This window comes from Poecilia latipinna, unplaced genomic scaffold, assembly GCF_001443285.1.
Source record: "Poecilia latipinna isolate Pla-1442-1.1 unplaced genomic scaffold, P_latipinna-1.0 Scaffold3, whole genome shotgun sequence".
Classification (NCBI taxonomy): domain Eukaryota; kingdom Metazoa; phylum Chordata; class Actinopteri; order Cyprinodontiformes; family Poeciliidae; genus Poecilia; species Poecilia latipinna.
In genome coordinates, this window is record NW_015112619.1 from 586,819 (window position 1) to 613,582 (window position 26,764).

General features: G+C 39.4%; 1 protein-coding gene and 1 long non-coding RNA gene across 3 annotated transcripts in view; one reads left to right on the forward strand and one right to left on the reverse strand.

Annotated features, from left to right (window-relative positions):
- dtnbp1b (dystrobrevin binding protein 1b) overlaps positions 1-26,456 on the reverse strand; it is a 31,911-nt gene extending 5,455 nt beyond the window's left edge. Inside the window, exon 1 of one of the 2 annotated variants that reach the window (XM_015048155.1) lies at positions 26,001-26,456. In XM_015048155.1, the coding sequence (XP_014903641.1) occupies positions 26,001-26,046 (46 nt within the window). In that variant the 5' untranslated portion in view covers positions 26,047-26,456. The remainder of the gene's footprint in view (positions 1-26,000) is intronic. The other variant, XM_015048229.1, reaches the window with a different exon arrangement.
- On the forward strand, positions 10-20,693 carry LOC106957095 (uncharacterized). Its single transcript, XR_001426894.1, has 2 exons — positions 10-350; positions 20,518-20,693. It is a non-coding gene; the product is annotated as an uncharacterized LOC106957095 (long non-coding RNA).
- Positions 26,457-26,764: the final 308 nt, after the last annotated feature.

Below are 26,764 nucleotides of genomic sequence, written 5' to 3' on the forward strand. Positions count from 1 at the left end.
TTTTTTTTTAAAAATTATTATTATATCTAACAAGCAACGGCCGTGCGCTACAAAAAAAAAAAAAACATAAAATAAAATAATGATGAAGTGGTGCAGCTCACTGAAACGGGGAGCAAAAGAAGTAAGGCTTATTTCATCCGTCAAATTTCTGTCTTTTCCAGGAGGAAGATTCGGGAGGCCGGACTCAACCCTGACAGGTCGAGGTCAACGGTTACCGAAGCAGAACGACGTGGAGCTCTTGCTTTTTGAGGCGTTCAGATATTCTCTGATTCTCCCCGGCGTTTGTAACTCAATACTCCGTCCGTCTGCTGCGGGCTGCACAGGGGAGACCACACTGACTAACGTCTCGAGTGAGTAATCCCCACTGCTGCAAACACATCAGTAAACCAAGAACCAACCTCCTGCTGTGTGTGTGTGTGTGTGTGTGTGTGTGTGTGTGTGTGTGTGTGTGTGTGTGTGTCCTCCCAGGCTCTGAAGCTTAAAAGACGAGGTTCAGGAGAGAGATACATTTGTATCGTTGAGCAGCACAGAACTTTGCTGTGATGGTTTACACTTCAGATTCGAAGTGTCTGCAGTACTAAACCCTGCATTTAGGTCTGGACTTTGACTGGGACATTCTGACACGTGAACATGCTTGGACTTAAATTGTAAATCTGGCCGGTTTAGGGTTGTTGTCCTACCCAGAGATGAATCTTCACCACAGTCTCAACTATCTACAGCTTCTTCCAGGATTTCACGTTGCATGTTGCTTCATTTATCCCACCGTTAACTTTGACTAGCTTTCCCATCTCTGTGGGGGGGAAAAAAAAGGTCCCAATCCCCACAGCATGATGATGTCACCGCCATGTTTCTCCGTGTGGATGGTGTGTTCAAGGTATTGTGCAGCGTTTGTATTGTGCCACATGTACATCATTTGAACCAGGTGACATGTATATGCATATAGACTTTTTTTTGGGTCTGAAATGCAATATGTATATATTTTTGTACAGTTTTGGCTTATTCAGTGCCTTTTCTGAGTCTGTATAGTCCAGTTAAAGATTAATCGATTACTTAATTAGTTGACAATTATTTCAATAATGGATTCTTTGTGACTAATCATTTCAGCCCTACATATTCGACCTGAATCTTTGAGATATTTCAGCGTAAGGCACAGTTCCTGATTAGTAGGGAACGGGGGATGGAGTGTATGTTTGTCTGGAGGGGATAAATTAACTTTGCGTAACGCTTTCTGACATGATGGAAGCATGACTGTGCTGTTCGCGAGTGTAGGCACCGATGCAGCCTGGAACCTTGGTGGGGGATGTCTCTTTATTTTTTCCTCAATTTTTCTCCGACAGACAAAGGGTTACATAAGTCCACCCACCGACTACAGCACGAGAGTCCGTTTAATATGTCACACCAGAACATATTAAACTGATCCACACATTAGCTGTGATTTAAATTGAGCTTGGACCAAAAGGTTTGGGCAGCTCCTGGACGTTCCTCCTGTGAATTCACATCTTACAGCCTCCCCTCCTCTCCAACTGCGGCGTCAGGGACTCAACACCCTGACATAGGAGATAAGAGTCCTGATAAACTCTGGGATGTGGCAACAGATGGACACACACAAAACCAAAGAATAATGAGCTCCCATAAGAGCTCCCACTAACGCTCCTCGGAGACGCAGCGGAAAAGAATAGCACTCTTCTTTCTCTCTGTCATTTCTTACCCAGCGTCCAATTTATCTCATTCATCTGATGTTTCATGTTTGTCCCTCGTCTTTCCCCCATGACTCTGTCCTGCTTGGCTGGTGTGTTGGCGTGTGTGTGTGTGTGTGTGTGTGGCTCACAGAGACCGCTCTATTAGATTAAGGGCCTCAGGGAAGCTTTGTTAAGACTGTCAAGCATTGTGCGGGGTAGTAGCTGCGGAAAGAGAAGGCATAATGGAAAAAAGAGGCCAGTGTGGTTAGTTATAATTAGGGCTTGTAGACAGACAGTAATAACAGTACTGTTGGATTCTGGGTTTTATTTTATTTGCCTCTAATCTAATTCTCAAGCCATTACTTTCCTGTACTGACTATTTGTTCACGTCTTTGTTCATGCTGACTGGACTCAGTCAACTATTTATTTGTCTGCCAGTCTGCTCCGCATCTTCTGTTGTATATACTATATTTCCAAGCACATGTAGTTCTTGTTAATTTGTTCATTCAGTGTCAAAATTGTGATCCAGAAGAATACATTTCAGGTTTCAGGAACAACAAAAAGGCTCGTGTGGCATGCAGGTGTGAGCAGTCTCAGTTCTTTTAACATTTGGAATCTGATATGTAGAAATGACTCCCGACTCCGTGAAAGAGAGTGAAACACATATTTTAAAGCCAAACTTTAAACTATGTAAACCCTCAATCAGCCTTAATGCATGTAGACATATCCTTAGAGTGCTCACACTGAGTCAAACAATCTTTATCCGCTGGATAGGTAATGGAAACTATTGTTTTGGCCACAACTAAAAGAACATTTTCTCTATTTTCATTTCAGCTTGTACCCTCACCTCAGACAGCAGCTGGGATTCATTTGCATAGTCTGTGGCTAAAAATATCAGCCTGTTTTTGTCTGTGAGGCCAGCAAGGCTGGACTGCATTTTGTTGGAAACAAAACAATTGTTATTTTATTGACAAGTTAAATGTTTATCACTGTTTATAGTAATATGCATAGAGAAAGTGCTGGCTGCTGCAGCCTACTGTTTATCGGTGTCATGTGGCCTGACTTGTAGAGGGCAGGGATGTCCAAATTGTGGCACAAGAGCCATCTGTGGTCCCTGGACTGCTTTTGCGTAACTTTTGGTACAACTTTAGCACAGACACTTGATGCAGACAAAAACCTCTTTTCAGATCATGGCACAAATATTCTGATAAATTAAAAGTCAGATACAACATGCAGGTATTTATCTTTTAAGAACTAAGCTTTTCGCTTTCATTTTTATTTTTACAGCAAGTAGGACCACAATTATTCAGTGATATTTACCCCAAACCCAGATCTGCCTTTGATTAATTTTTCAGATCTGGGTGAATATAGCAACCGATTTTGAAGAGAGAGTAGCGCAAATCCTACACTTACTCCTGAGAGTAGCCACATGTCCACGACCAAGAAAACAGAAAAACCTCCAAAAAATTTGGAATCTGCTTCCTGTTCTCCAAATATGGCAATTTCTTATTCCGGGATCTATAATAGTTCATATAGACCACTCCAACAAAACCTGACTGCTCACTAAAACATTGCATGTTACCATTATTGTTTAGCAACTAAAAATATAAAACAGTCTTTCTCCACAACAAAAAGTACGCACGCAATAGGTGTATTGGAAACGCTTTCCAGCACGTACGAAACTAGTCAATACATTTTTATCAGGTTGAAGGTCAAGCGTTGGGTAAAGGAAGCAGAACAACTTTTTAAGTGTTTCAAGAAGTTGGCAGAAATAACAAGTAAAGCAGAAAGTAAGCGCGTTGACATTAATCTACTAGCCAGGTTCGTGGTTTTCAGCTTCAGCAGTTGCAAAGCCTCTTGTAGAGTTGACTGAAGACTGTGGCTGTGTGTGTTTATTAAAGTACGTTATGAACGTCACTGGTAAGTGTGACCGGTGACACACAGGCATAATATTAATACAGACTATAAAATCTCAATATACCACATTTAAACTCTTCTATTGTTATCGCCCTCTCTATAAATAGCAGCGAGTTTAATGTACTTTACTTTTTTTTCTTCTTCTTCTTCTTTCCAGACGCAGCTACCTACATCCTCCTACACGTGCTGCTGTGGCCACAGGAGCTATTTATAGCTCCCACCCGCTTAGCCTAAAGTTAGTGCTGATGAATTTCAAATAAAGGCACAAATAAGCATTTCTCCAAGGTCCGATACATTCTGCTGTTTCAAGCATCTTTCAGTGGTATACTTCAAATTTATACTGTAAAAGGCTCATGTAGGAATATACATCTGCAAATGATTCCAAACACAGGAAAGAAATGATCGAAAGCGAAAGACACAAATGTCAAGTTAACATTAAATTGGAAACTGGCAATGCAAGTTCAATGTGTAATGTTGTATTACCTAACTTTGTGCATGCTGCGGTGCGTAATGCATCTGATCCAGCCATTAAAAAAAAAAAAAAAAAAAAAAAAAAGTACCGTACGTTTAAGTTTGTCTGCTCACTTTGCGAGCTTTTACGTATCGCATCTGTTTTCAGCTGGTTTTATGTGCTTCGCATGCAGGAAGCAGAAGCCACAGGAAGAGGGGTTGCATGAGAGCAGGCATGTGTGAGTGAGTTTGAGATTCTGCACCTGTTTTTTTTTTTTTTCTCTGACAAACCGTAGTAGAAACCATTCAATTGCAAACTACTATCGCTTTTTTTTTTGAAAAGTTATTTTATTAAATATCTGTAGCTCATCTGTTTTCGTTTTACACCAGCGTGACTTTGCATGAGACATATTCTCATGCATAAACGTGTTTCTATTTATAGAAGCGCTACGGACTGCAATTGAAATGTAAAGCAGATACTCCCATCAAAGGTTGCTTGTGACTTTGGGATTCAACTCGCTCCCTGCAAGTGGTGTTGAAGTTTTTTTTTTTTTAGAAGCATGCCGATTTAGTCATCACATCTCTTATCTGGGCGCACATTTCAAAGACTTTTTAAAAACATCTTTTCAGCAGCATTTCTGAAGCATCAAACTAAATGGAGCACTTTCAGAATCCTTTAGACTCAGAGGGTCTGTAGCCAGAGAGCTAACAGGCCCTATTTAAGCATCTGCAGCAGCACTGATAGGCAACAAGAAGCCAACCTTTTTTCATATGGAAATACCCATATACAAGCCATCAGCAGCAGACTTCATTTAGTGGTGAGCCTCTCATTTACTCTCCAGTAGTGTCCTGGTGTACCCATAAGCTGTGCCAGTGGAGCCTTGATTCCTTGAACTTCTTCAAATTTGGTCACATTGGAAACACAAATGTCTCATTTTTATTCTTATTTTCGTTTTAGGATTTCATGTGATGGACCAGAAACATGTGAAGTGGAAGGAAAATAATGCATTATGTTAAATTTTGACTGCAGGGTGTCTTGACTTTCTACTTTATGCTTTGATGTAAAACCATTTCAACGTGGCTCTAGCTGTATGTTTAGGATCTTTATCCTGAACCTCTATCTGGTCCAGTTTCCTGGCTTTCCTCCATCAGCTCTGACCCGGATGAAGAAAAGCTTCCCCGCAACATAATGCTGCCGTGTTTTACTGTGGAAATGATGTGTTCTGAGGTCTAAGTTGTCACGCACACGTAGGAAGGATCTTTCGTGCGGTTGAAGAAAAAACAGTTACATTTTAGCGTCAGGGGCATCAAACTCAGTTTCATTTTGGGTCATATCAAACGTCTGAATGTTCTTAAAGGGCCGGTTGTGCCAAAATATATTGATAAAACCAATTAAACTGTTAAAATATCACTAAATAGCTGTTCCTCCAGGATTTTGTGATTACTTTAGTGATTTTAGCAGTCAAAATTGCAGATTTTGTGGTCCTGATTTAGAAAAGTTAGGAATTTTTACGATATTTGTGCTAATGCATGATATTAAATGTGACTTTTTATTATTCATCATAGCAATTATGGACTATAATTTGACATCAAGTAAAGCTGAGGCAGCGCTCACTTTTAAACTCAAAGTTTTTGATCAATCTTGAGAAGTAAAATCAGAAAAGAAATGTGGAGATTTGTTGATTTTGTGTGAATTTTGCAAATTTGTGGAAAAACTTGAGGGACTTTTTGATGTAATTTGGAGTGTAGAGGGCCACATAAAAAGCTACGACGGGCCAGATTTGGCCCTCAGGCCTCGAGTTTGACACATGTGGCCGACATGCTTGTTGTGCTCCCTGAATGCTTTGTGAAAACTGGAAATGGAAACGTTCTTTTTAAAAATAACCTTTCTTCTCCATTTGAAGACTGTGCACCACAATTTTCAGATTTCTGTTTGTAGAAAATACAAAAAATAAATAAATAAATAAATAAATAAATAAATAATTTTTTTTTTTAAATGTTCTATTTTGCAGTTATGCGTCACTGCTTTAGGTGCCAACATGACATCCCAATATAATCTGTACATTAGGATCTGTGAACACAGGCGCTGTGGATGGATTGTTTGAAATGGAATGGGATGGGATCTGCTGTCCAGTTTGCTTGTGGTTTCAGCCAAAAAAGAAAAAAAAGAAAATCTGGGCCTGGAGCCACCTGCCTCTATTTCTGTGCGTATGTGGAAAAAAGGAAAAACTGAAGATGACAGAGAGAGAAAGAAGGAGTGGCAGCGCGATGCAGGACGGATGTTGTTTTTCGGTTGTCAGAGAAGGAGAACACGCCCAGAGCTGTTTGTCACATCAGTGCCATTTATTCTGCAGAATTTGACACCTCGTGTCGTCAAACGCTGTGTTGCTTCCATAAAAACAAACAAAAAACCCCCCAAAAGTTGTCATAAATGGATCTGCTTTGAGATGGTGTCTGTATTTGACTGAATGTATTTTGTCATCCAGGGTTTATTGTGTTTTTCAAGTAGTCTGCAGCCCAGTCTCTATGAGAAAGAATAGTCTGTTTTAAACCTAAAGAAGTCGCCCTTTTCATCTGACTCTCTACACAGATAAAACTATGCAGCCGATACAATCCCCGCGTGTTCCATCCTTCATTTAAATGAGTTGTCTAGTCGCAGATGGATTTGTTTTCTAGCCTCTTTTTTTTTTTTTCTAAAACTGTACCACACATCTTGATGTCCAAGAGGCAGGGCTGACGGTGAGGACAGACAGCCACTTCAGCTTCTTCTTCTCCTTTTTCTTCTTCTTCTTCTTCTTTTTCTTAAGCCCTGCTCACTCAGCCCTGGTATTTTTAGATTCTGTCCGCCTCGCTGTATCTCTCAAGTGCTCAGGTTTCCGCCAAAGGCAGCCCCCATGTTGTAAATAACACACACACACAATCACTTCACTCTCTCTTCGACACGCTCACACACCCAGAAAGAATTACTTGCAAGCTGTTGAGCGAATACACACGACAAAGACGATGCATTTCAGACAACATGAATGAACTTTGAGTGGCAGATTACAGTTCAGTACAATACACTTGCCTACAAGGGGCGGTTGCTCTTGTACCCTGAAGAGTGATTTTTTTTTTTTTTTCTGGAGCAGTTCACTTAAATGGGGTTGTGTAATAATTACAAGTCATATATAGTTTGAGTTAGTTGGGGAACCCCTTATTTTTCTGTTTCCATATGTGTTTGTATTCTTTCCAGTAAGTAACATCAGTGGTCAGTTACTAAATTAACTATAAAAACTTCAAGAGGTTAATGTCCACCGATTAGCTAAGTTAATAAATTCGTACAAAGATGAACTTGTCAGATGATTTACCTCTTTTTACTGAAATGAAACACTGTAAAAATAGGTTAAGGGTATTTTTATACACTCTATGTGGTTTAAACTATGTTTCTGTTCAAGAGGGCATTACAGCAGAGTGATGTTTTGCTTTGTGGGCTACAAAGTGCTCTGCATGCTGTGTGGGTGATGAACAAAGTTTACCACACAGGTTTTTATGCCTCCCGTGATCTACCACGAGAGGAACTGCTTTCTCAGATTTTATTCTCCATTTTTCTCCATCTACAGAACGAGTCCTTCAAAGCCAGGGTGTCATTATTGTACCATTTACATAATTCTATTATGTGCACACAATAGCACGCTTTAAAAAGCAGGATTTGTGCCGAAACTATTACAGGCAAATTTTAAATTGCGTTGAACTCAGCTGCATATTATCTCGAAGCGCTGCGATCGGTTTTGGACAGGAGTCTCTAATTTCTAGCGAGTTTTCTTGGCTGAAAGCGCATCAGTTTGTGTCCAGACACGTGGAAGTGTAGCGCGACAAAAAAAAAAGAAAAAAAAAAGTTTCTAGTTTATTCACCTCTCACTCGCAGCTGGCTGAGAGCAGAAACTCATTTTCACTGGATCGCAATCAAATTAGCGTTTGTGACGATGTGGCAGCAGCTAGTCAATAAAGGGAATCTGAAGATGGGCCTCGTCAAAAGAAAATTAATGCAATAAAAAAAAAAAAAAATTCAGCAGGGATGTTTTTGAGTTGAAGTGTTATCTGTTAGTTCTGCAGTTACTGAGTGAAACAAAACTCCTAAGTCATACGCCCGGCTGCAATCAGCAGCTGCGTTGTTGACATTTAAGAGCAACTCTTCCTGCTTCGTGGCTGCTCTCCTTTCTGCTCACGTCTTTTAACTGTTTGCCGTTATTCATCCCAAAGTGATACGTGATGAACACCTCAAGGTTCCTTCTCTTTCTCCGTCAGCGGCTGTGATCGCCACAGTGGGAGAGTGAAAACAGATTAAACCAGTTTTCTAACTACACGTGTAACCAGGCAACTGTACGCCAACATGCAAGTTGGAGCTCTGTAGGAGGGCTTCTTGCCTCCTGCTTAGTCATTTGCAGTGAGAGCACCAACAGAGACTATTTGTTTTATTATTATTAATAAAAATCTGGACTTGGTAGATGGTTACAGATGCCAACACTGCTTACGGGACCTTCTCTATTGATAAGACGTGGATGGTGTGGATAATACAATTCGACTCACTCAACATAACGGATGCTCCACACCAATGTGGCAAAAATCAGGCTTTCATTGACATCGACGTGGTTTACTGTCTGTTAATTAGCATTGCGTGTAAAAAAAAAAAAAAAGCAGACGCATCGAGTGACACAAGCTGCTTAGACAAGATGAAATATGTGCAGATCCCCGCAGGAGCATGTATGCACAACAACAGGCCTTGCATCAAATCAGAGGTGTCGGCTACTGTAGCAACCCAAAGATTCATAGCACAACGATGCATGCTGGACTCAGGAACATACCAAGTGCAGGACAGGGGTGGAGGGGTTGAAGGTCACATGTGTGAGCCTAACCTTGCAGAGATTAGAAAAATACTCCTTTCAGTCACCTTTGGGCATGTAAGAGGGAATGTTTTTCTCTCATGATAAAATCTGACAAAAATGAGCAGAAATGACTCGAGGAATGATAACTTATTATTTTCACTGCCTAGACTGCTTTTAGCTCTTTATAAACTGTAAATATGGATTTTACAGTTAAACTGTGCCAGTCTAAATCTGCAACATGTTTTGGAAAAAAAGTTAGTTTTGTCAGTGTGTGTGAACAATGAGTGGATGTTGATACCAAACTTGGTATTTATGGGTAATTCAGAAAGTTTCAATGGAGATGATTAAAGGGTTATTTTGCTTATTTAAAAAAAATGATTTAGACTTGACAAGTAAAATAAATTTTTTTGACTTGTTTGACATTTGGACTAATTTATATTTAGACAAGTGTAAAAACTGAAACAGACTGGTTAAACATGCACTGACTGTCTACTATTCAAAACAACATTTACAAAATGTCAACCTGTTGCTCTGTGACAATGCTTCCCAGACCTGGTCCTCGAGTCCCAGTGCCCTACATGTGTAAGGGTTTTCTTGAGTTCAAACACCTGACTGAAATAAATAGGTGATTAACAGGCTTCTGCAGAGGAGGTCATGCAATCATTTGAATCAGGTGTGCTGGACCAGAGACACGTCTAAAACATGCAGGTTTGGGAACCACTGTCGTATAAAAATAAGAAAAGAGTTGTCCTTGATTCTCTGTTTGCAGCTCATCTAAAAATAACCTTCCGAAGGTTGAACAAAGCACAACATTTCAGTTCTCAGCAGTTTGATAAATTACATAATACACATTAAGGACAGAACAATCAAAATGACTCTTAGCAGAAGTGTTTTTGTTTTTGGTTGTGTGGAGGGCCCAAAGAAAGGATTCTCCCAGAGCAAAAGACAACAAGCTTCCCTATAAAAGAGAAAAGCATGCAATGGACTAAAGTCTAACTTTAATGAAAACAACACAGACAATGCTAGTTATAAACTACTACAGTGTTGCAGTTTACAGAAGGTCCTGGGAACTTTGTTTCACTCTGTTGTGTTTACCTCTGTTTAGGTCTACCTGCACAGCCACGAGGCTGAAGGCAACACTTACTGCAGAGAAACGCCGCTCTTGTTGGACCTCCTGGGTCTATTAAACCGATTGAGCTGAATTTTTTTTTTTTTTTTTTACTTCCCCCCCCCCCCGACACCTGCCACTTGACGGAGTCTGTGTGCTTGACAAGGCAAAGAAGTGAGAGCGACTGTGGTTTTTGGTTATGATGTGTAATACAACCACTGCTACATTTCCCAGCTCTCCTTTTTGCTCCACAGCAAACAGCTGCACTGTGCATTCCAGCTCTGGGATATTTAGGAACGCCTGCCTGTTTGTTTTCTTCTCTGAATGGGAGTTTCAGATCTAAATACTGTGTGTATAAGAACCCTGAAGGAGAAGCAGCAATGTGTTCCACTGAAAGTACTGGATGGATGTAGTGTGAATGTTTTCTTTCTTTTTTTTTTTTTTGTTTCAACCCATCTGCCAGCTGATATTTACAGCAACGCTTCCTGTGCTGCAAGGCATCTGGCCTTTTTAAATGTGTATATTCAGTATAACATGTGTATGTTAACGTGGCTTCAGGTGTAGCTGATGGAAGGCGGATTCACAATGAAAGGGGACAGATGGTACGATCAGCAGGGAGGAGACGACAGTAGCGCGTTTTCAGCCTGCGTTTGACGACTTTATAAATGAATCTCAAATCCTGTAGTCAGAAAAGTAAATAAGTAAGGATATTTTTGTTAATTCTGTTCGGCAAAAGTCATTATTTTAGACACTCACTAAGTTAGATATCATGTCGACAGGTTTGGTGATAAGACAATACTGGATCAATGTTACCATCAAAGTACTACTTGTGTGCAATATTCACAGAATTTCATTATTTCTAAATTTGCATGCATACATGCACATTTTGTGATAAATATATTTTCTCAAATTATGAACAAATCTTTGTATTCTGGTCTTTCATCCCCAAGGGCTGTTTGCTCTTCTTTCCACTTCAACTGATCAGCTAAATTTTATGATTTAGTCAAAATGAGCCACCAAGTTTCCTAAATTATTTCCTTAAGGAGATTACATATTTGTGACCTTGCAGATATTGTTCTGTTTCCCTGAAACATTGCAATGGATATGAAATGAAAGAAGGCATCATGAAGGTAAACCACAATCTCAAAATTCTGAATGTGAAGCAACTTTTCTTTTTTTTTATTTACTAGAATGGCCAAATGTTTGTAATATATTAAACATGCAAAGCAAAGCTTAGCAGGCTGGTTGCTTTAGTTAACTTAAGATGCAACTCTCTGAAGACAGAGGGGAAAAAAAACCTAATTGGCTAACTTTAAGCCTCCCTATAAACCAAAAACACATGACGAAACTCCCTCCAAATGGTACATGAATGTTTCCTCAGCATCAGCTAATATTTATTTTTGCATAGTCCATGCAAAGTTTGTCAATTTTTGAAATAAGCATGACAATCTCATTTTCAAAATGTTTCCACCTTTTTGAGCATCAACTACATGGTTTTGAATTTAAAGTGGAGAACCTACAGATGTGCCAACACTGATAGGAGGAGAATGTTGGCCTCTCTTAAAAATGACCTTTGGAGGCTGTAAGCTTGAGGCGCCTGCAAAGCCAAACAAACGGTTGTTACGGAGCTCCACGTCTGTCGGAATGCAGTTGAACCTGTGAGCTAAAAGCGACAGCACGTGTTAGACCCCAATAAGGCACTTTATGCTTTTTCTGAGTGAGTTCTGATGTGAATACTGGCAGATGCTCTGGGGGTTTGTAATAGTTCAATTTGATTTTTTTTTTCTCCCGCTTTCCTATTATACTATTCCCACATATATCAGAAATAGGTCAATTTCAAATTAGGCCATCAGAACAACCCTTGGCTCGACATCTGAGAGTCAAAACGATTTCTGATGACTTCTAGGTCGTTAATCTGTTTTATTTTATTTTTTTATATTAAGAAGTGCATTTGATTAACCCTGCCATAGTAAATGGTGTGTAGCTTAGACAAAGATATTTGTCGTAGTAGAAAAGAGAATAACTGTCTCAGATATAGTCTTTAGTACACCGTTAGCGTTTTAGTGTTTCAATTATGTATAAACATAAATTCTTAAACGTAAAACCATTTCTCTTCGAGTGTAGCTGATACTCAGGAGAGAGTTGTAATTTATGCTTCATATTGAAAGCTATAGTATTGATGTCTACATTTTAGTTTGTTTTTTTTAAACACAAGCTGACAAAGCACAGGTGAAAACGTGTTTAAAATATGCTTTGGCTTAAACGCCTGACTATTTGCTTTTCTTCAAGAGCTCCGCTTTTACATAGAAGCATAAAACTGCACACCACCCACCCCGTTCTGCGGCGTAGATCCAGAGAAAACGGAAAAAAGGCAGTAAGATCCAGAGAGAGGATGTCGTTTCATCTGACAACAGCTGACAGCGCACTGTCAAACAGTTAGTCCATCCAGCAAGAAGAGAGCAGACAGGGAGCGAGTGGACTCACCCAGCTCATTATAAGCCTGTCAAACTATCCCCAGATCAAAAGCAATTTACCCAATTTACCAGTTTACCCCAAGTGAGCAGCTCGCATTAATCCGTTTATGCAACACACAGACAAAAAAAAACGGTGTAACCAATGTTTGTGGCATGGCTGAAAAAAACGAGGTTACACGATGTGTCGAAATTAAATCCTAAAGCTAATCGGAATATTGCAGTTCCAGTCTTGCTTCATTTACTGCTATAAATGCAGCTAAACACGTCCTTACAGAGAGGAATTAAATGCGTCTCAGTGAATGAGCTTAAACAAGAAATTACACATCCCATATTATTGTCTGTGCTCAGAGATAAAAAAAAAAAAAAATACGGGAGAAAGGCACATCCCAAATCGATGATCAGCCAATTGACTCGGCTAAACTATGCCAGAGTTGGATGCGAATAATTACCGTCTGGAATGTTACGCAGGATAGGGCAGCGATGTTCAGTGTTGGGGGCGAAGTGAAATCATACCACACTCTCCAGGAGACAATTAAAAATGCTTAAATTCCAGAAAGCAGCCTAATTCAGGAATGGATGAGCTGGTGAAAAAAGGGGCAAACGCTGAGGAGGAGAGACATTTTCCGACAGGTTAATTGCTTGCCTTGAAGGGAAGCTTTACTCACGCTGATAAAGCAGCGGCTTAATGACTGTGCACAAACCTGGCCACTCTGATCCTTACAACAAGGAGGGGAAGGCAAAGTAAGGCAGACAGAAATGAAATGCACAGAAAAAAAACATCCGGAAAACACAAATTCCCCCTCGGCCTTTTGAACCGCCTCGGATTCTTTGCTCAGGCAAATGAGTGTCCTCTACAAATGGACTCCGATTGGTCAAGTTACGAAAAATGATAGAGGCTGTTGTAGATACTCGCGTGAATCATTTACATCCATTAAAAACGAGTAAAAACTTGGATTTTGATGCAAGTCCCTCCTTTTGTTGCAATAAAGCCATCTTTACTGGACGTACGTCATCAAAGCAGCATCAAAACACAAAACAATATAACCACAGTGTTTTATCTTGTGTGCTGTACTGGAGAAACAAATTGAAAATGGTGACAAAAACTGCAGGGACGCAAGATGACGAGCACATCAGGGTATTACAAATTATCCAAGCATCTCTATTGCTACAACGAGAAGAGAGAAAGTGTGGGGCTTTCAGAGAGTCGTGCCTCATGGCCTGTTTTTTATTTGAATAGCTTGCTAAACCCACAGGCTGTTCACATGTTTTTGTTGACATAATGGATCTGGTCTGTACCTATCAATCTATTCTATAGTGATACTAAATGTTAATGGAGATGGCACTGGCTGCTGCAACTCCTAGTTTGTTTGCTTTGTGACCCGATTTGCACTCAAGTCAGATATCCAAGAGATCTAAACAGAGACCAGCCGAAATACCATTCATTCAGTTCTGCAGAGTTCAAAGCAAAGCACCAAGTTTATGAAGCATGAAAATAACCTTTTATGAAGGAATTTTTCTTCTAAAAAATATATATAAACAGCAGGATTTCTTATTTGCACTTTCAAATATTTTTCAGCTTCTGCTTAAGATTCAGCTCCCTGAAATAAAACTTGCTTACTCACACCTTCAGAAGGACTGCGTGTTTGTTGATTCACTCCCTCTTTAAATAAAGTGCTTCCTGCCTGCTAACTACACAAGCCAACGCTGTGACTAGACTGACTTTAACATTGCTGTCATCTCTAGTGATGCGTTCTGTCCTCATAGTGTTGACTCTGTAAGGAATCTATGAAGAGAGAGAACTAAAATGGGAGAACAGGGTTTACCTGCAAGTTTGAAGGCAATCAAGAAAGCAGATGTTTGTAAAATGGTGGAACAACTTCTGAGAACAAAAAATAGAGCTATAGCTTAAAGAATTTACTTCCATCCATTTTTGCTAGTTTTGTTATCAAAGGACTAGTTGGGACATATTACAAGATGATTTATCAACAAGTCGTATAAAAAAAAAAGAGAGAAAAAAATGTTAGTCCAGTCTAAATGCCTCACTTCTGCATGAAAACAGTGGGAGCAGAAGAAACGCATGAAGTCACTGCAGCACAAAGTCAGTTGGAAAGAAGAGACGAAGCTCTACTTGTTTTAGGTGATGCATTCCAACATGACCCAGTCAGGCCATGTTGGAAGAAGTACATGCTGGCTTCCAGAAAAAAAATAAAAAATAAAAAAGATAATTTCATTGGGAAGTAAATTAAGTAGGACACAGTTTCGTTGTAAATCAGTAAAACTGAGACAGAATATCATTCTTCACAAAAGCATGCAATGCCTCGAACTACAAACTTACCCGTCTTCAGCTGAAAAACCCTGACTTTAAGATGTTTTTTTTTTTTTATTGCTGTGTCTATTCTCTTTGTGCACAAATTTGCCCCTCATCTCGGAATATATGCTTTGATACGCGACACAGTTGTCACTCTGGGTGTAAGAACCCTCCCACACACATGTTCACTGTGATCAATGTTTCATCAGTCAATGTCAGAGTCAGAGCAACAACTAGTATGGAAGCGATGCGTGCATGCGTCTTCATTCAGAGGAGCAGATAAATCGCACATTATCTTAAGCACAAGGTATTTTATTAAACCAGAGAAAGAATTCAAAGCAGGTGTTCCGACATATGTTCATTTAGGCTGTTCTATTATTTAAGCTAATTAGGAAACATGTTTTGCAAATTTTGGAATTAAATGTCTGTGCTGTTAGAGGATGAGCAGCACTGTGAGAGATTTTCATTTTCTTGAATTTGCCAGAAACAGACGGCAAAGTCTTGGAAAAAAAACAAAAAAAAACTATACAAGCTGATACATGGAGAAAAGATCCAGTTTGGTGTAGTCGTGACTTGTTAGAGATTTTTTGAGTTATCATTTTTATTAGTACTTTAGTTCATTATTCAGTCTAATGTTAATCAATATTCAGTCTAATGTTAATGACTTTTGTTTTCCCAAATAAAAGGCCTGCTGTAGCAGAGAGAGGGGGAGCAGTTTGCCGAGTCTTCTCCTTTTGCAAAAGTTTGGCCATAAAATTCATATACGTTGTCTGTGGTTCTTTTATGTAGGTTCAGAAAAAATACCTACCATGACTAAATTCAGGAATTTAACTGTTGTAAAAAGCTTAAAATAAGATAAATATTTATTTGTACTTGTATTTATTCATTTATCCACAGTTAATGACCTCTCCTAGGTAGGACTTTTATCGCTTTGGATAAAAGTAAAAGGTCCAGTTTATCCAAAGCACTAAGTAGCAAATTAGTGCTATCTGGATTACTTATAAAAATGGACCACACGGCCGCCGGAGCCATTTCAAGCATTTGACATGATGAGCTGAGTTCATCTTTAAGAATGAAGACTCAGTTTCATATTGTTGTATGGGACTGAGCAGTTTCATCTGGGTCTAGGCAGCAATGTTTTATGGGAAAGCAATGCTGTAGCGTGGTTTACACCATTATGCAAGGCGATATATAATTTAATGACATGGTTAAGTTTTATTACAGTTCATAATCACTTATGAAAAAAAGGGTCAACCGACTGTCAACCAAGTGTCAGAATCGGAGAATGGTGTAGTATGAAACAGAATATTATGTGAATTTCAGTATTTGTAGGATCGTAACTCTCAATAATTAAATCAAAAATACTTTACTAGTAAAGAAAACAACCAATGCCCAATTGTTAGATATATGGGTACAAGATGGTTTGTCTGCGGATAGTAAACGGACGTAGAACATGACAAATTTGTAAGGTGTTGGTACTGGATCAGCGCATGAAATGCCAAGGTGGCAAGCTGACCTCGATCCCAGCCCCACTCCATCCTACAAACACTGAAATCTGCCCCAATGCAAAAAATTGGCCTGTATTAAATCACTAGATTTTGCTAAAAATCACATTGCTTCTCACCAGCTGAGATGCTTGGGATGGGATGTTCGTGTGGATAGATGTCAAAAAGGCAGCCAAGTGGGATAATTTAACTAACTCTATACAAATATGATTCCTTCACATTCCCAAGAGCTTCTCTTATGTAATACACGATGACAGAGTCAATTGAAGGCAGGGGCTGAGATTATGTATAGGTCTGTCTGCATGTTGAAATACATGGAGCTACTATTATGTCTTCCCAACATAACTTAAATAAATCTTAAAGCAGTTGATGTGCTGAAGTTTCCACCAGCGGCACACAAAAGCTGGATGATAATAATTCAGAGCAAAAATATTTTCATGTCACATAGTGACCCAATCAAGGTCCAAACACAAAACTGCAAATGTGAAGTTTCAGTTGGTCACATCAATCTATATGAATGATGTTTCCGCAGAAAATGAGATCTGCAAAGACAATCTGAACATAGTTTTAAGTTAATATGAGCATCTTTAACAGTTAGTAGCAACATCAGAGTGCCTCCAGTTTCAGGTAACAATCAGTGCACGGTGTTCTGTTTTGTGCTTCGTCCAGGAGACAAGAAAACTCATCACACTTTTGGAAGAAAAACACCTGATTAGTGCCAGGGAGGCTACGTGCCGCTCTGACAATCCATCTGTTGTTTTGTTGTACCTGATTTCCAAACTGTCACCTGGTAAACAGCACAAAACTCTCCCTCCATCCCTCACTCAGAGCCATACTGCAGGCAGGTTTTATGTGTTACACGTCTGGCACGTTCCCATTTATCGCACCGTCTAAAAACTCTGCCGAACGAACGCAACGTGCAGGAACATCTACGCAGAACCACCGGCAGCAGGAAAGTGTCACAAATTTGGCTTATTTGTGACACCAAGTCAAATTTGTTCATTTGTGTTACTGGGCATTTCATTTTGTTAAAGGTCAGAGGAAGGTTAGTTGCTGCAAAACAAACGCAGAAAAAAAATCATTTTTGGGGTGTTTGATCCAAGACAAAGAAATGCTGACCGTTTGCCACACAGAGGATAGGAAAATGCTCCACAACATCAACACACGTGTTGAGGAAAATTACAGTCAACAGAGCAACTGTATAAACTTAAGACATTTCCAGTCAGCTCAAAACGTTTCTGAATATCAAACCAGGATGTCAAATCTGAATCCGACCTCCATTACCTTTTCTTTAAAACTTTTAAATTTGAGCATATTTCGAAGATGATTAAGTAATGGCTTAGAAATGAGTAGATAGGAAAAACAACCAAACACCCAAAAGAAAAACCAACTGTCCAAAATCACTTCATGAGGCTGCAATTAAATCTGTCACTTAGACTTTTTCACAGCATTGCTGGGTAAACGTACGACTGTAAAGGAAAAAACAGTGTATACCTGCAGAACACCTTCAACTTGCTGGAAAATAAGGAATAAACTCCATCACACAGTCCCTCTTTACAGAGAGTTCGGTTTCGGACCTAATTAGAGGATCTCTAGCCGTCTTATCGCACTTTCACTGCTCTACATTTTCTGTCTCTCCAGTTCCCAGAGGAGTAGGAGGAGAGGAGAGAAAAATCTGATACCCCACCTGCTGAGGTACTTCACACGGGAAAGGAAAATACAATCCGAACGCCATCTGCAACCACAATACGAGACAAAAAAAAAAAAAAAAAAAAAGCTGATTTTATCTGCTCAAGTTCTAACAAAATAAGATGTGGGAATTTGATATCTACGGTATCTGTACGAGAAAACAAACTGTAGTCTGCTCACTTGTCTGTTTGTATAAACCAGAGTATTTCTGCACACTTTAATGCAAGCTGTCATCCAAGTCCCCATTTAACGGCGTATCCAGACACATTTGCGAGGGCGTCTGAAATCTTCTGACAGGCTGAATTCAAATGATTCTCCCTCTTTTTCTTTCCATGTATCTTCTGAAACTAAGCAAGTTCCGACCGCGCTCGTAAAAATTATACATCCATCACTGTTGCCCTTAAATTACAGTTATCGTTCAAGTACTCGTCCCTTTGTCCTGCTTCACAAGTATATTTTTCATCACAATGACAAGTAACATTTGATTTGTGGTTTCTGCTGGAAAGGAAATCAGCAGAAAATGACTTCATCGCTTCAGCGTGATGACTAATACTAAGGTTTAAAGTAAAACACTTGAGTTGTATCTAAAAAAAAAAGATTTAGAATATCTTAAGATCTCGATGTTAATGCTATTTATAAATATGGTTCTCAGTGCAGTTCTATATAAATTTTTGTTGCATATTTCTCTTTCTCTGTAATTAGTTTGAACTTTTTGACTTTCATATGGAGTTGATATTGCTTGGTTATTTTTCCAGCTATATTTAAAACCAATCCTCCCATTTCTATGCAGCAAATTTGTGTGTGTGTGTGTGTGTTTTTTTTTTTATCTAATGTCTCATCATGCAGCAGGGGAACCTCAGGTCTCGGGTATTTGGTTATTTAAAAAACAGTATCTCCAACTTAATCTGGAGATAAAACTGGTCATCAGAATCCTCTCTAAACCTTCCTACCACAGCCGAGTCTGCAGATGTTGTTCTAAAAATATGCTACAGTAATATAAAATATGGCTTCAGGGGCCCCCTGACACTCGGGCTGCTGGGTTGTGTTTACTCTTACCTGCAGCTTCATGCACATCAAAGGTCTAAGAGGCAGTTTGCTTTGCCTTCTTTGCAGCTCGCTAACCCTTACGGAGTTGTTGATTTGCACGGTGAGACCTTTCAAAAATGATTTTAAAGGTACGAATCTTAATTAGACCGAGAAATATATATATATATTTTTTTCAGAACGCAGTGGTTTACTGGCCTGTTGCATGAAAATCCCATCTTATCCTTTTAAAAGTTGCACCATGACAGAGAGTTTGGTTAGCTTTAGCAATGAAGTATATTTTGAAAATTTCTACCGAGAGACGGACTTATATACATGAGTTTAAAACTAGCAGATTGAAGAGTGAAGTCAGAAACATGAGCATTATACAGTGCAGTTGCAGAAAAACAATATTTTTCATAGAATTACAGATGTTTAAACTCTGACTGTCATGCAACACGCTCAACTTGAGATGGAAATTTTCCAGATGAGGAATTTTATTTATTTGGGAAGAAAACATGTTAGAGATGGTTTAAAAAAAAAAAAAAAAAAAAAAAATCTGCTTAATGATCAATTTCTTATAAACAGGATCCTAATTTACATTTCTCCCTCATATGCGGTTCTGACCGGAGGCTTACATAAACTTATTGAGGACATCAATTTTACATTAATTTAGGACTTTTAATTCTTATTTATTTGAACTGGGTAGAATGAATATACCTGAGAGAAGTCATTTCACGCACAGATTTTAATTAAATGTTCAAAATTATACGTGTAGTCCCAAAATGTAAAACGTATATGCAAACTTGAAGCACAACCATGACGGCGACTAAATCATACATGAATATGTTTTATGCATGTTTGGAGGAACATGAAGGCTATCCTCTTTGGCACTCAGCATAAAATTTACAAGAACCTAGAACAAAATAACAAAAGCATATGTAGTATGTGTTACAAATGCTAGTTTTAATAATCATTTATTGGTTTTAAAGAGCTAAATCTTTCCATTGTGGATCATGGTGTTGCAAATTTCAGCATCACTGCAACAAACTACAATTTAAAGAGCAGAATAAATACTGTGGAATCAAATCCCATCATTTTGTTCTTTACCTTCGGTGCCCCGGACCCTTAAAATACTTGAGGCTTAAAATACTAAGCCTCAACAGCTTTTTGTTTCTAAAATTCATGACTTGCTGTCGCCATCCGTCTCCCCTCAGCTTCACCTGTTTCCCAATTTATTCTGCCTCCTCTGCAGTTTATGCCTGTCATTTCGCTTCTTATTTATCGATTCTTCGTTTCATTGACTTGCATTCATCACCACCCAGCTTCTATTCCCTCGCTTTTTAATTATTTTATCTGTTATCTTGTCTTCAAGTTGTCTGCTTCTTATCGCTCTCTTTCTCCCTGTGGCAGTCTAACACGCAGAATCCCAAAAGCACCTTTGGTGAGAGAACGTTCTTTCTGTTCTGGCTGATAGATTATGATCTGACTTGTCGTTACAGTTCAGCAGAATAAACAACGTTAGTGTTGAGGAGGAGACGTACTGTCTGGGGTTTGCCAACGGCACCTGCTGTGCCAGGTGGACGCAGCTTGGGAAGAAGAAAGATGGACACGAGGGACAGAAGGACGCAGACAGAAAGTAGCAAAGTAGGACATAAGCTTGGCAAAGAAAACTAAGGTAACAATGGCTTAACAGTGCCTGGCCTTGTAAAAAAATTTAAATATAATAGGAATTAATGTATGTATGATAAAAAAAAATAAAGTGAAAACATAACTAGTTTTAATCATTGAGGCAAAAAAAACAAAAAAAAAAACGACGTGTTGTGGCTCTCTAAAGTGTGTATAGCCCCATTCAAATGCTAATTTTTTCTTTTTCATTTAAAAAATTGTGACGAATCAAAATGTTGTACCTGTATGTTTTAACACAAGTTAATTCACCAGAAAAACAAACAAAACGATGAAAAGACGAGACTGAGACAAAGTCGGAGAATCTGCCAAGAAGTTGAGAGCAAAACGGAAGAGGTTTTCAATAAACACAGGTTTAGTGCTCTGTCTGTATGTGTCAGTAATCCTCTCCCCTGTATGTCTGGAATGAGCAGCAGAACTACTTTCTCCCATATGAAACCTCCAGATGTGGCTAAAACATTGTGAGAAATTCTGTTTTGGGCTATATTTCCAAATGACATGTTTTGTACAAAACAAACACACACACACACACACAAAAAAACACACTCCATTTCCGAGAAAGAACATCATACCCACCATCGTGCTCTGGGGTTACGTTTCTCCAGATGGGGGTGAGGCGTTCGTGAAGTGAATAAAGTTGTGAACATTTCCAAATTTCAGTAGTTTTTGCTCAAAACCAGCAGTTGTTTTCTGAGCAGAAGACGAGGAGGGAATTTCATTTTTCAGTATCGCAGCGAGTTCATGCAAGTTTCTCAATCGGTAAAAGAAAAAGTAAAAGAAATAAAAGTTTTGGCTTCAAACTAAATTTAAAAATGTTAAATTTTGACTTCAGTTTTTTTGATTTTCACCGATAACCTTTTATTTTTTTGTACTTGCACAGTAAACAAACAGAATATCTCCGTATGACAAAGCCACAGCCGTCTCCTTAACCTGAACTGACAAATAAACACCGTCTTCATACACTGCCACCATGATTACATGCCGTTGGAGCACATTAGTACAGAGCTAATCACTTTTTCTTTCTGTAATCCAGGCCTCATGAAGAAACAAATGCATGAAAATCTATCTTGTGAAAGACACAGGAGACACAGCAGAGACACAACTGTGTCAACACGCGATTCCAACGGCAACTACATTATTTGACGCGTTAGAACTTTCATACAAAAAGGAAACATCTGTACCTCCTGGGCTGTCATCTGCTTGTTTTTACATGTTAGTAACTCTTCCTTCGATTATTTAATATTAAGATGAGTGGCTGCAGTGTTATTAAAATTGCTTCTCGGTAAAAGGGATTAAATTCGATAAACATTTGTTTTGACAGGAGGCTTTTGGTTCTGCTTTCCCACATTAAACCGTCGCCTCGTGACTTCAGCCATCAGAGACGGTGGGAGAGCTAGTTACTCCATCGTAGTTCAATAGTCCAGAACCCTCTTATTAAAGCAGCACAAAAGACTAATTATATCTGCAGTGCTTTGATTTACATGCAATTAAAGTTTCATGTGAGCCCAGATAAAGCAGACGAAGGGGTAGGAGGAGGACGGGAGAGAAGTGACAGGCTAGAAGAGGTGGTGGTGGTGGTGGGATGAAGACGAGGGAAGATTAAAGAACACGGCAGCCACTGAAGCAGATTTCTTAAAGCCGTAAGAAAGGAAAAGAAAGAAAGTTGTTGACAGCGAGAGAGGCGAGGAGAAAAGAATAGATGGGGGGGGAAAAGACCAGAGAGGAGAGGACATGTGAGGCAAGCCATCATTTGGCAAGAGAAGTGATGACACAGCACATCCATCTCCGTGGCAGGTGCCTGCTGTTGCTCCTTTAGAGACGGCAGGGAGGGAGGGGGGAGGAGAGATCTGCCTCACTGCCACAATGTCAACACACTACAACAGACTATAAATACTGTTCATATTATTGCCTGAAGCATGCATTTATTGAAATGACACTGCAAACTGTGGTGTTGTGCAGGCACACTTTGCAGAACTCTATCTTCCACGTTATTTTATCAGTCAAATAAAACAACCTCAAGTGTCGATACAATGCAAGAGCAAAGAAACGCGTTTCCTCTCCCAGGCTGCGAGAACAAAAGAACAGGATTCTGTTCTCGCAGCTCGTTTGTTTTCCCCTGTAGATAGTGTCCAGCAAACACTCTGATTGAAATATGAAATATAGGCTAAACGTGCAAGTATGGATCCTACACTGAGACGCTGCGTGTGAAGGCGATCAATGACAACTTTGCGAGAGTTCTGCATTTGAGAGTCTTGCGAAGTATGAAATGTGTTGAACAAAAAGAACTTTGTTTTTTGTTCTTGCCACCTCAAGTAAGAGAACAAAAGTGTCTAAGTTGTGTTTTTTCACTTTGACCCCATATTTAGCAAGTATTTAGAAAAACTACCAACTCAAAAAAAAAAACAAATCTGTCAGTTTTTTTTTCTAACGTACATAAAGATTTTGACAGCATTTTGTTTTTTTTGTTATGACAAAAACAAGGATCCTTCTTGCACTTCTCTGCAAGCATCTTTTTGGGGTTCTCTTTTTTTTAATGAATGTTTATGTGAGCAACACACTACCTCATAATTTCTTCGGGATTAATAAAGTACCATCTAACCTCATCAACGATGGGCCTCCTCCTCATCCTAAAGTACTCACTTACATAGCTGGATAGACCAGTAACCCCAAACCTTATATACAGCTACAATGGCAGATTGTTACAATTACAAGCACATGGTGAATTATGTAAATTATTAGGCGTCTAATTTTAAAATACTAAATTTGGTGTCGGGGACAAAAAACAAATCCTAAATGAGACATCATTATGGTAAATGTTTTCTGGCGATTGAGTTGCATCGTGGATTATTCCAGATTAGGTTTCTTTCATCTTCGGTCATTTATGTTTTGATGCTGCTATTTCGTATCTTTTGATGTGGCCAAATATGAGCTATTTTTCTGCTTCAATGTCAAACCTGTACTTCATTTTTTTTTTTCCCCTTTCGCTAAAGCTGTTCTGTAGCCGAGACCCGATTCCTCGGCATCCAGATTTGGTTATGTAACACTGTAGTTTGTAAGTCAGTAATCGTACCCTGGAGCCTCTTGATATTTCCATTTGAAGGCACTGCGCCGTGAGAAGGTAATGTGATGGATGCATCCTGACGAGGAACAAAACAGTCAAGCGAAATGGGAGGGAACTCAGAAGAGTGAAACATGTGAGAGTGAAAACATAGGTTTCAACATAATGTCCAGATAATGCAACATAGCAAAAAAAAAAAAAAAAGTGTCTGTGATCCTAAGCATACAAAAACAGGCTTCCCGTGTGTGTGGGTGTGTCATTTGATGATCATTAACGCATCAGCCAGACATACCAACCGTTTCTGGGTGAGCTTCTCAAAGGCCCGGGTCGTAAATAACGCCCAGAAAATAACAGAAGGGAGAAAGGGAATGAAAGCTAGATGAGGTGGGGGGGAAGGCGTAATAACAACAAAAGCAATAAAAAGGAAACCCATTTTCCCAGCTGTGATCTCTAGCTTCTGTACAGACAGGCATTGTGTGTATGCCTGTGAATGTGAGCATCTGTGAGTGGATGTGTTTGAAAGGGATTTTTGTGTGTGTGTGTGTGTGTGTGTGTGTGTGTGTGTGTGCCCACTCAGCCCGCAAGTGAGTCACATCATCTTATCAATCACCCACTTACTCTTAAACCCATGATGCTTTTTCATGACAGAACCACCCAACAAAGTTACAACAGACTCATAATAAACATTTAACACATCTACACTCACAAGCAGAATATTTTGTATGTGCGGTTATCGCTTTTAAATAGGCAGAAAAAAAAACTAACCTTGACAAACGGAGACTAAATATAAAAATAGGGTATGTTTTCCCCCTTAGTTTACAATCAGATCTAGCAAAGACTGTTCTCTGTTAAGATGAAAGTGAAAAGCTGTTCAGGTTGAGAGAAATGAATGACACCAGTATGTCATCTGCTCCTTTTATTTCCAGTGAAAAGGATCCAGCTGGTTTGCATGTCAATTGATTCAGAGCACCTTCCAAATAGATGTACAGCTGGAGGTGCTCCAGGGATGGCGTGAGCACACGTATGCGCGCACGCACACACACACACACACACACATTCCCCTATTATACAATATTCTAAGCGTGCTTCTACAACACCTCCACGTGCACATTTATTTAATTTTACAGGTGCATCTAAAAAAATTGAAAAATAATCAAAAAGTTTGATTCAAGAATTAATTTCAAAGGATTAAAAAGTTCTTTCATGACAGAAATGATGGCATACTGAAAAGTACATTGATGTTTTGTACAGTCTATGCACTCAGTAGTTGGTAGGGAACATTTTACATGAATTATTGCTTCAAAGCAGCATGCAAGCCTCTGCTGAGGCGTTATGGAAGTCCAGGTTGCTTTAATAGTGGCCTGCAGCATTGTTGGTTCTGGTGTCTGTTGACTTCCTTTTGATTATATCCCATATGGTATTTAAAGAACAGCGATGTTATGGTCATTAAACAAAGCAATCATACTTATTACAGTAAGGGCAGATGCCAAGCAGGCTTAGAAAATGAAATCAGCATCTCCGTGAAGTCAGCAGAGGGTGAAACATGAAGTGCTTTAATTTCTTCCGGCTTTGGAGTCAATAAAACAAAGTGGGAAATATCAGCAGATGACATGATTCCCCAAATCATCACTGACTGTGGAAACTTCACTCCGGACCTCAAGCAACTTAGTTTCTTTGCCTCTGCACTCTTCCTTTAGAGTCTGGCACATTGATTTTCAAAAGAAAAATGTGCATTTTAATTTTAACTGAAAGGAGAACCTTGGAGCAATCAGCAACACAATGTAACATAATTTTCTACATTTCAAATAATCTTGTTGGCTTATGCAGTATTATATTTTACTGCATTGTATATAAACTGGATTCTGTGTTTTTATTACCCATGGGGCATAATCTTCAGGAATAAAGATAAACAGGAATAAATACTTTAAATATACCAAGTGCATTTTAAATAACCTTTAGAATGTCTCAAACTAGTGAGATGCCTCTGTATTGTTACCAATATATTTGCACAAAAAACTTAACATATACACACACACACACACACGTTCACACACAACACATTTGGCATTCCTAGCTAATGGGACCCTTGTTTCTTAAATCAATTTATCTTGCTCTGGGTTTAAGAACATGCCTTTGATGGCCTTGAGACACTGAAGAAGGTACCTTTAAAAGAAAAGCCTCAAACATTTTTTTCAAATCTATTTGCATATAGAGATGATCAAATTTAAATTCATCACTTACAAGAGCTCCTTTGGCTTCCGTCTCTTGCACCTGGTGAGGTGGACATCCCGGCAGGACGCTGCTGTTAGTCCTCGCCAGACAACCAAACTGGAGGGAGGGGAAGACTGACAGCACAAGTATTGTACACCACAAACTCCACCGATCACGACAGATCCTGCCCACCACGCATCCTCGCTGTGTCTTTCAGTCAGTGCACATGCTCCTCGGTACAAAAGATGCTCATGCGCACATTCTCGCGTGGATTAACTCGCAACAGCCCCTGCGAGCTGGAGTGCTGGGCGGTTTCGAAGAACGCTGGTCGCCCCGAAAGACAAGACACGTGCACGTATGGATCGACACTGCGCCAGCGTCTGCTCCAGTGTGGGGACCGCTGAGGTTGAGGAGGGGAGAGAGAGAGAGAAAGAGAAAGAGAGGTGCAAAGACTGCTGGAGTGTACCACTGGCTGCTGCTGAGGGAGGGAGGATGTAGAAGAGGTGGAGAAAAGAAATGAGTTGAAATGTGCTCTGAAGCTCTATTTATGTTGCTATTTTATGACTGACTGGTTTGAGGTGCAAGTTCCTTCCACAAATGATAAAGTTGATTCAGTGTGAAAATGTTAAAAAGAAAAAAAAACAAAAAAAAAAACGCACACACTTGTTCCACAAGGTTACATTTTTTTTCTGCACACACAGCTACATTTAAACAGCCTTGCACACAGAGCACAGCACCAGCACTGAAATACATTTGTGCACACACCCACTCTGTGTGCCTCCACTGCCTGAGGG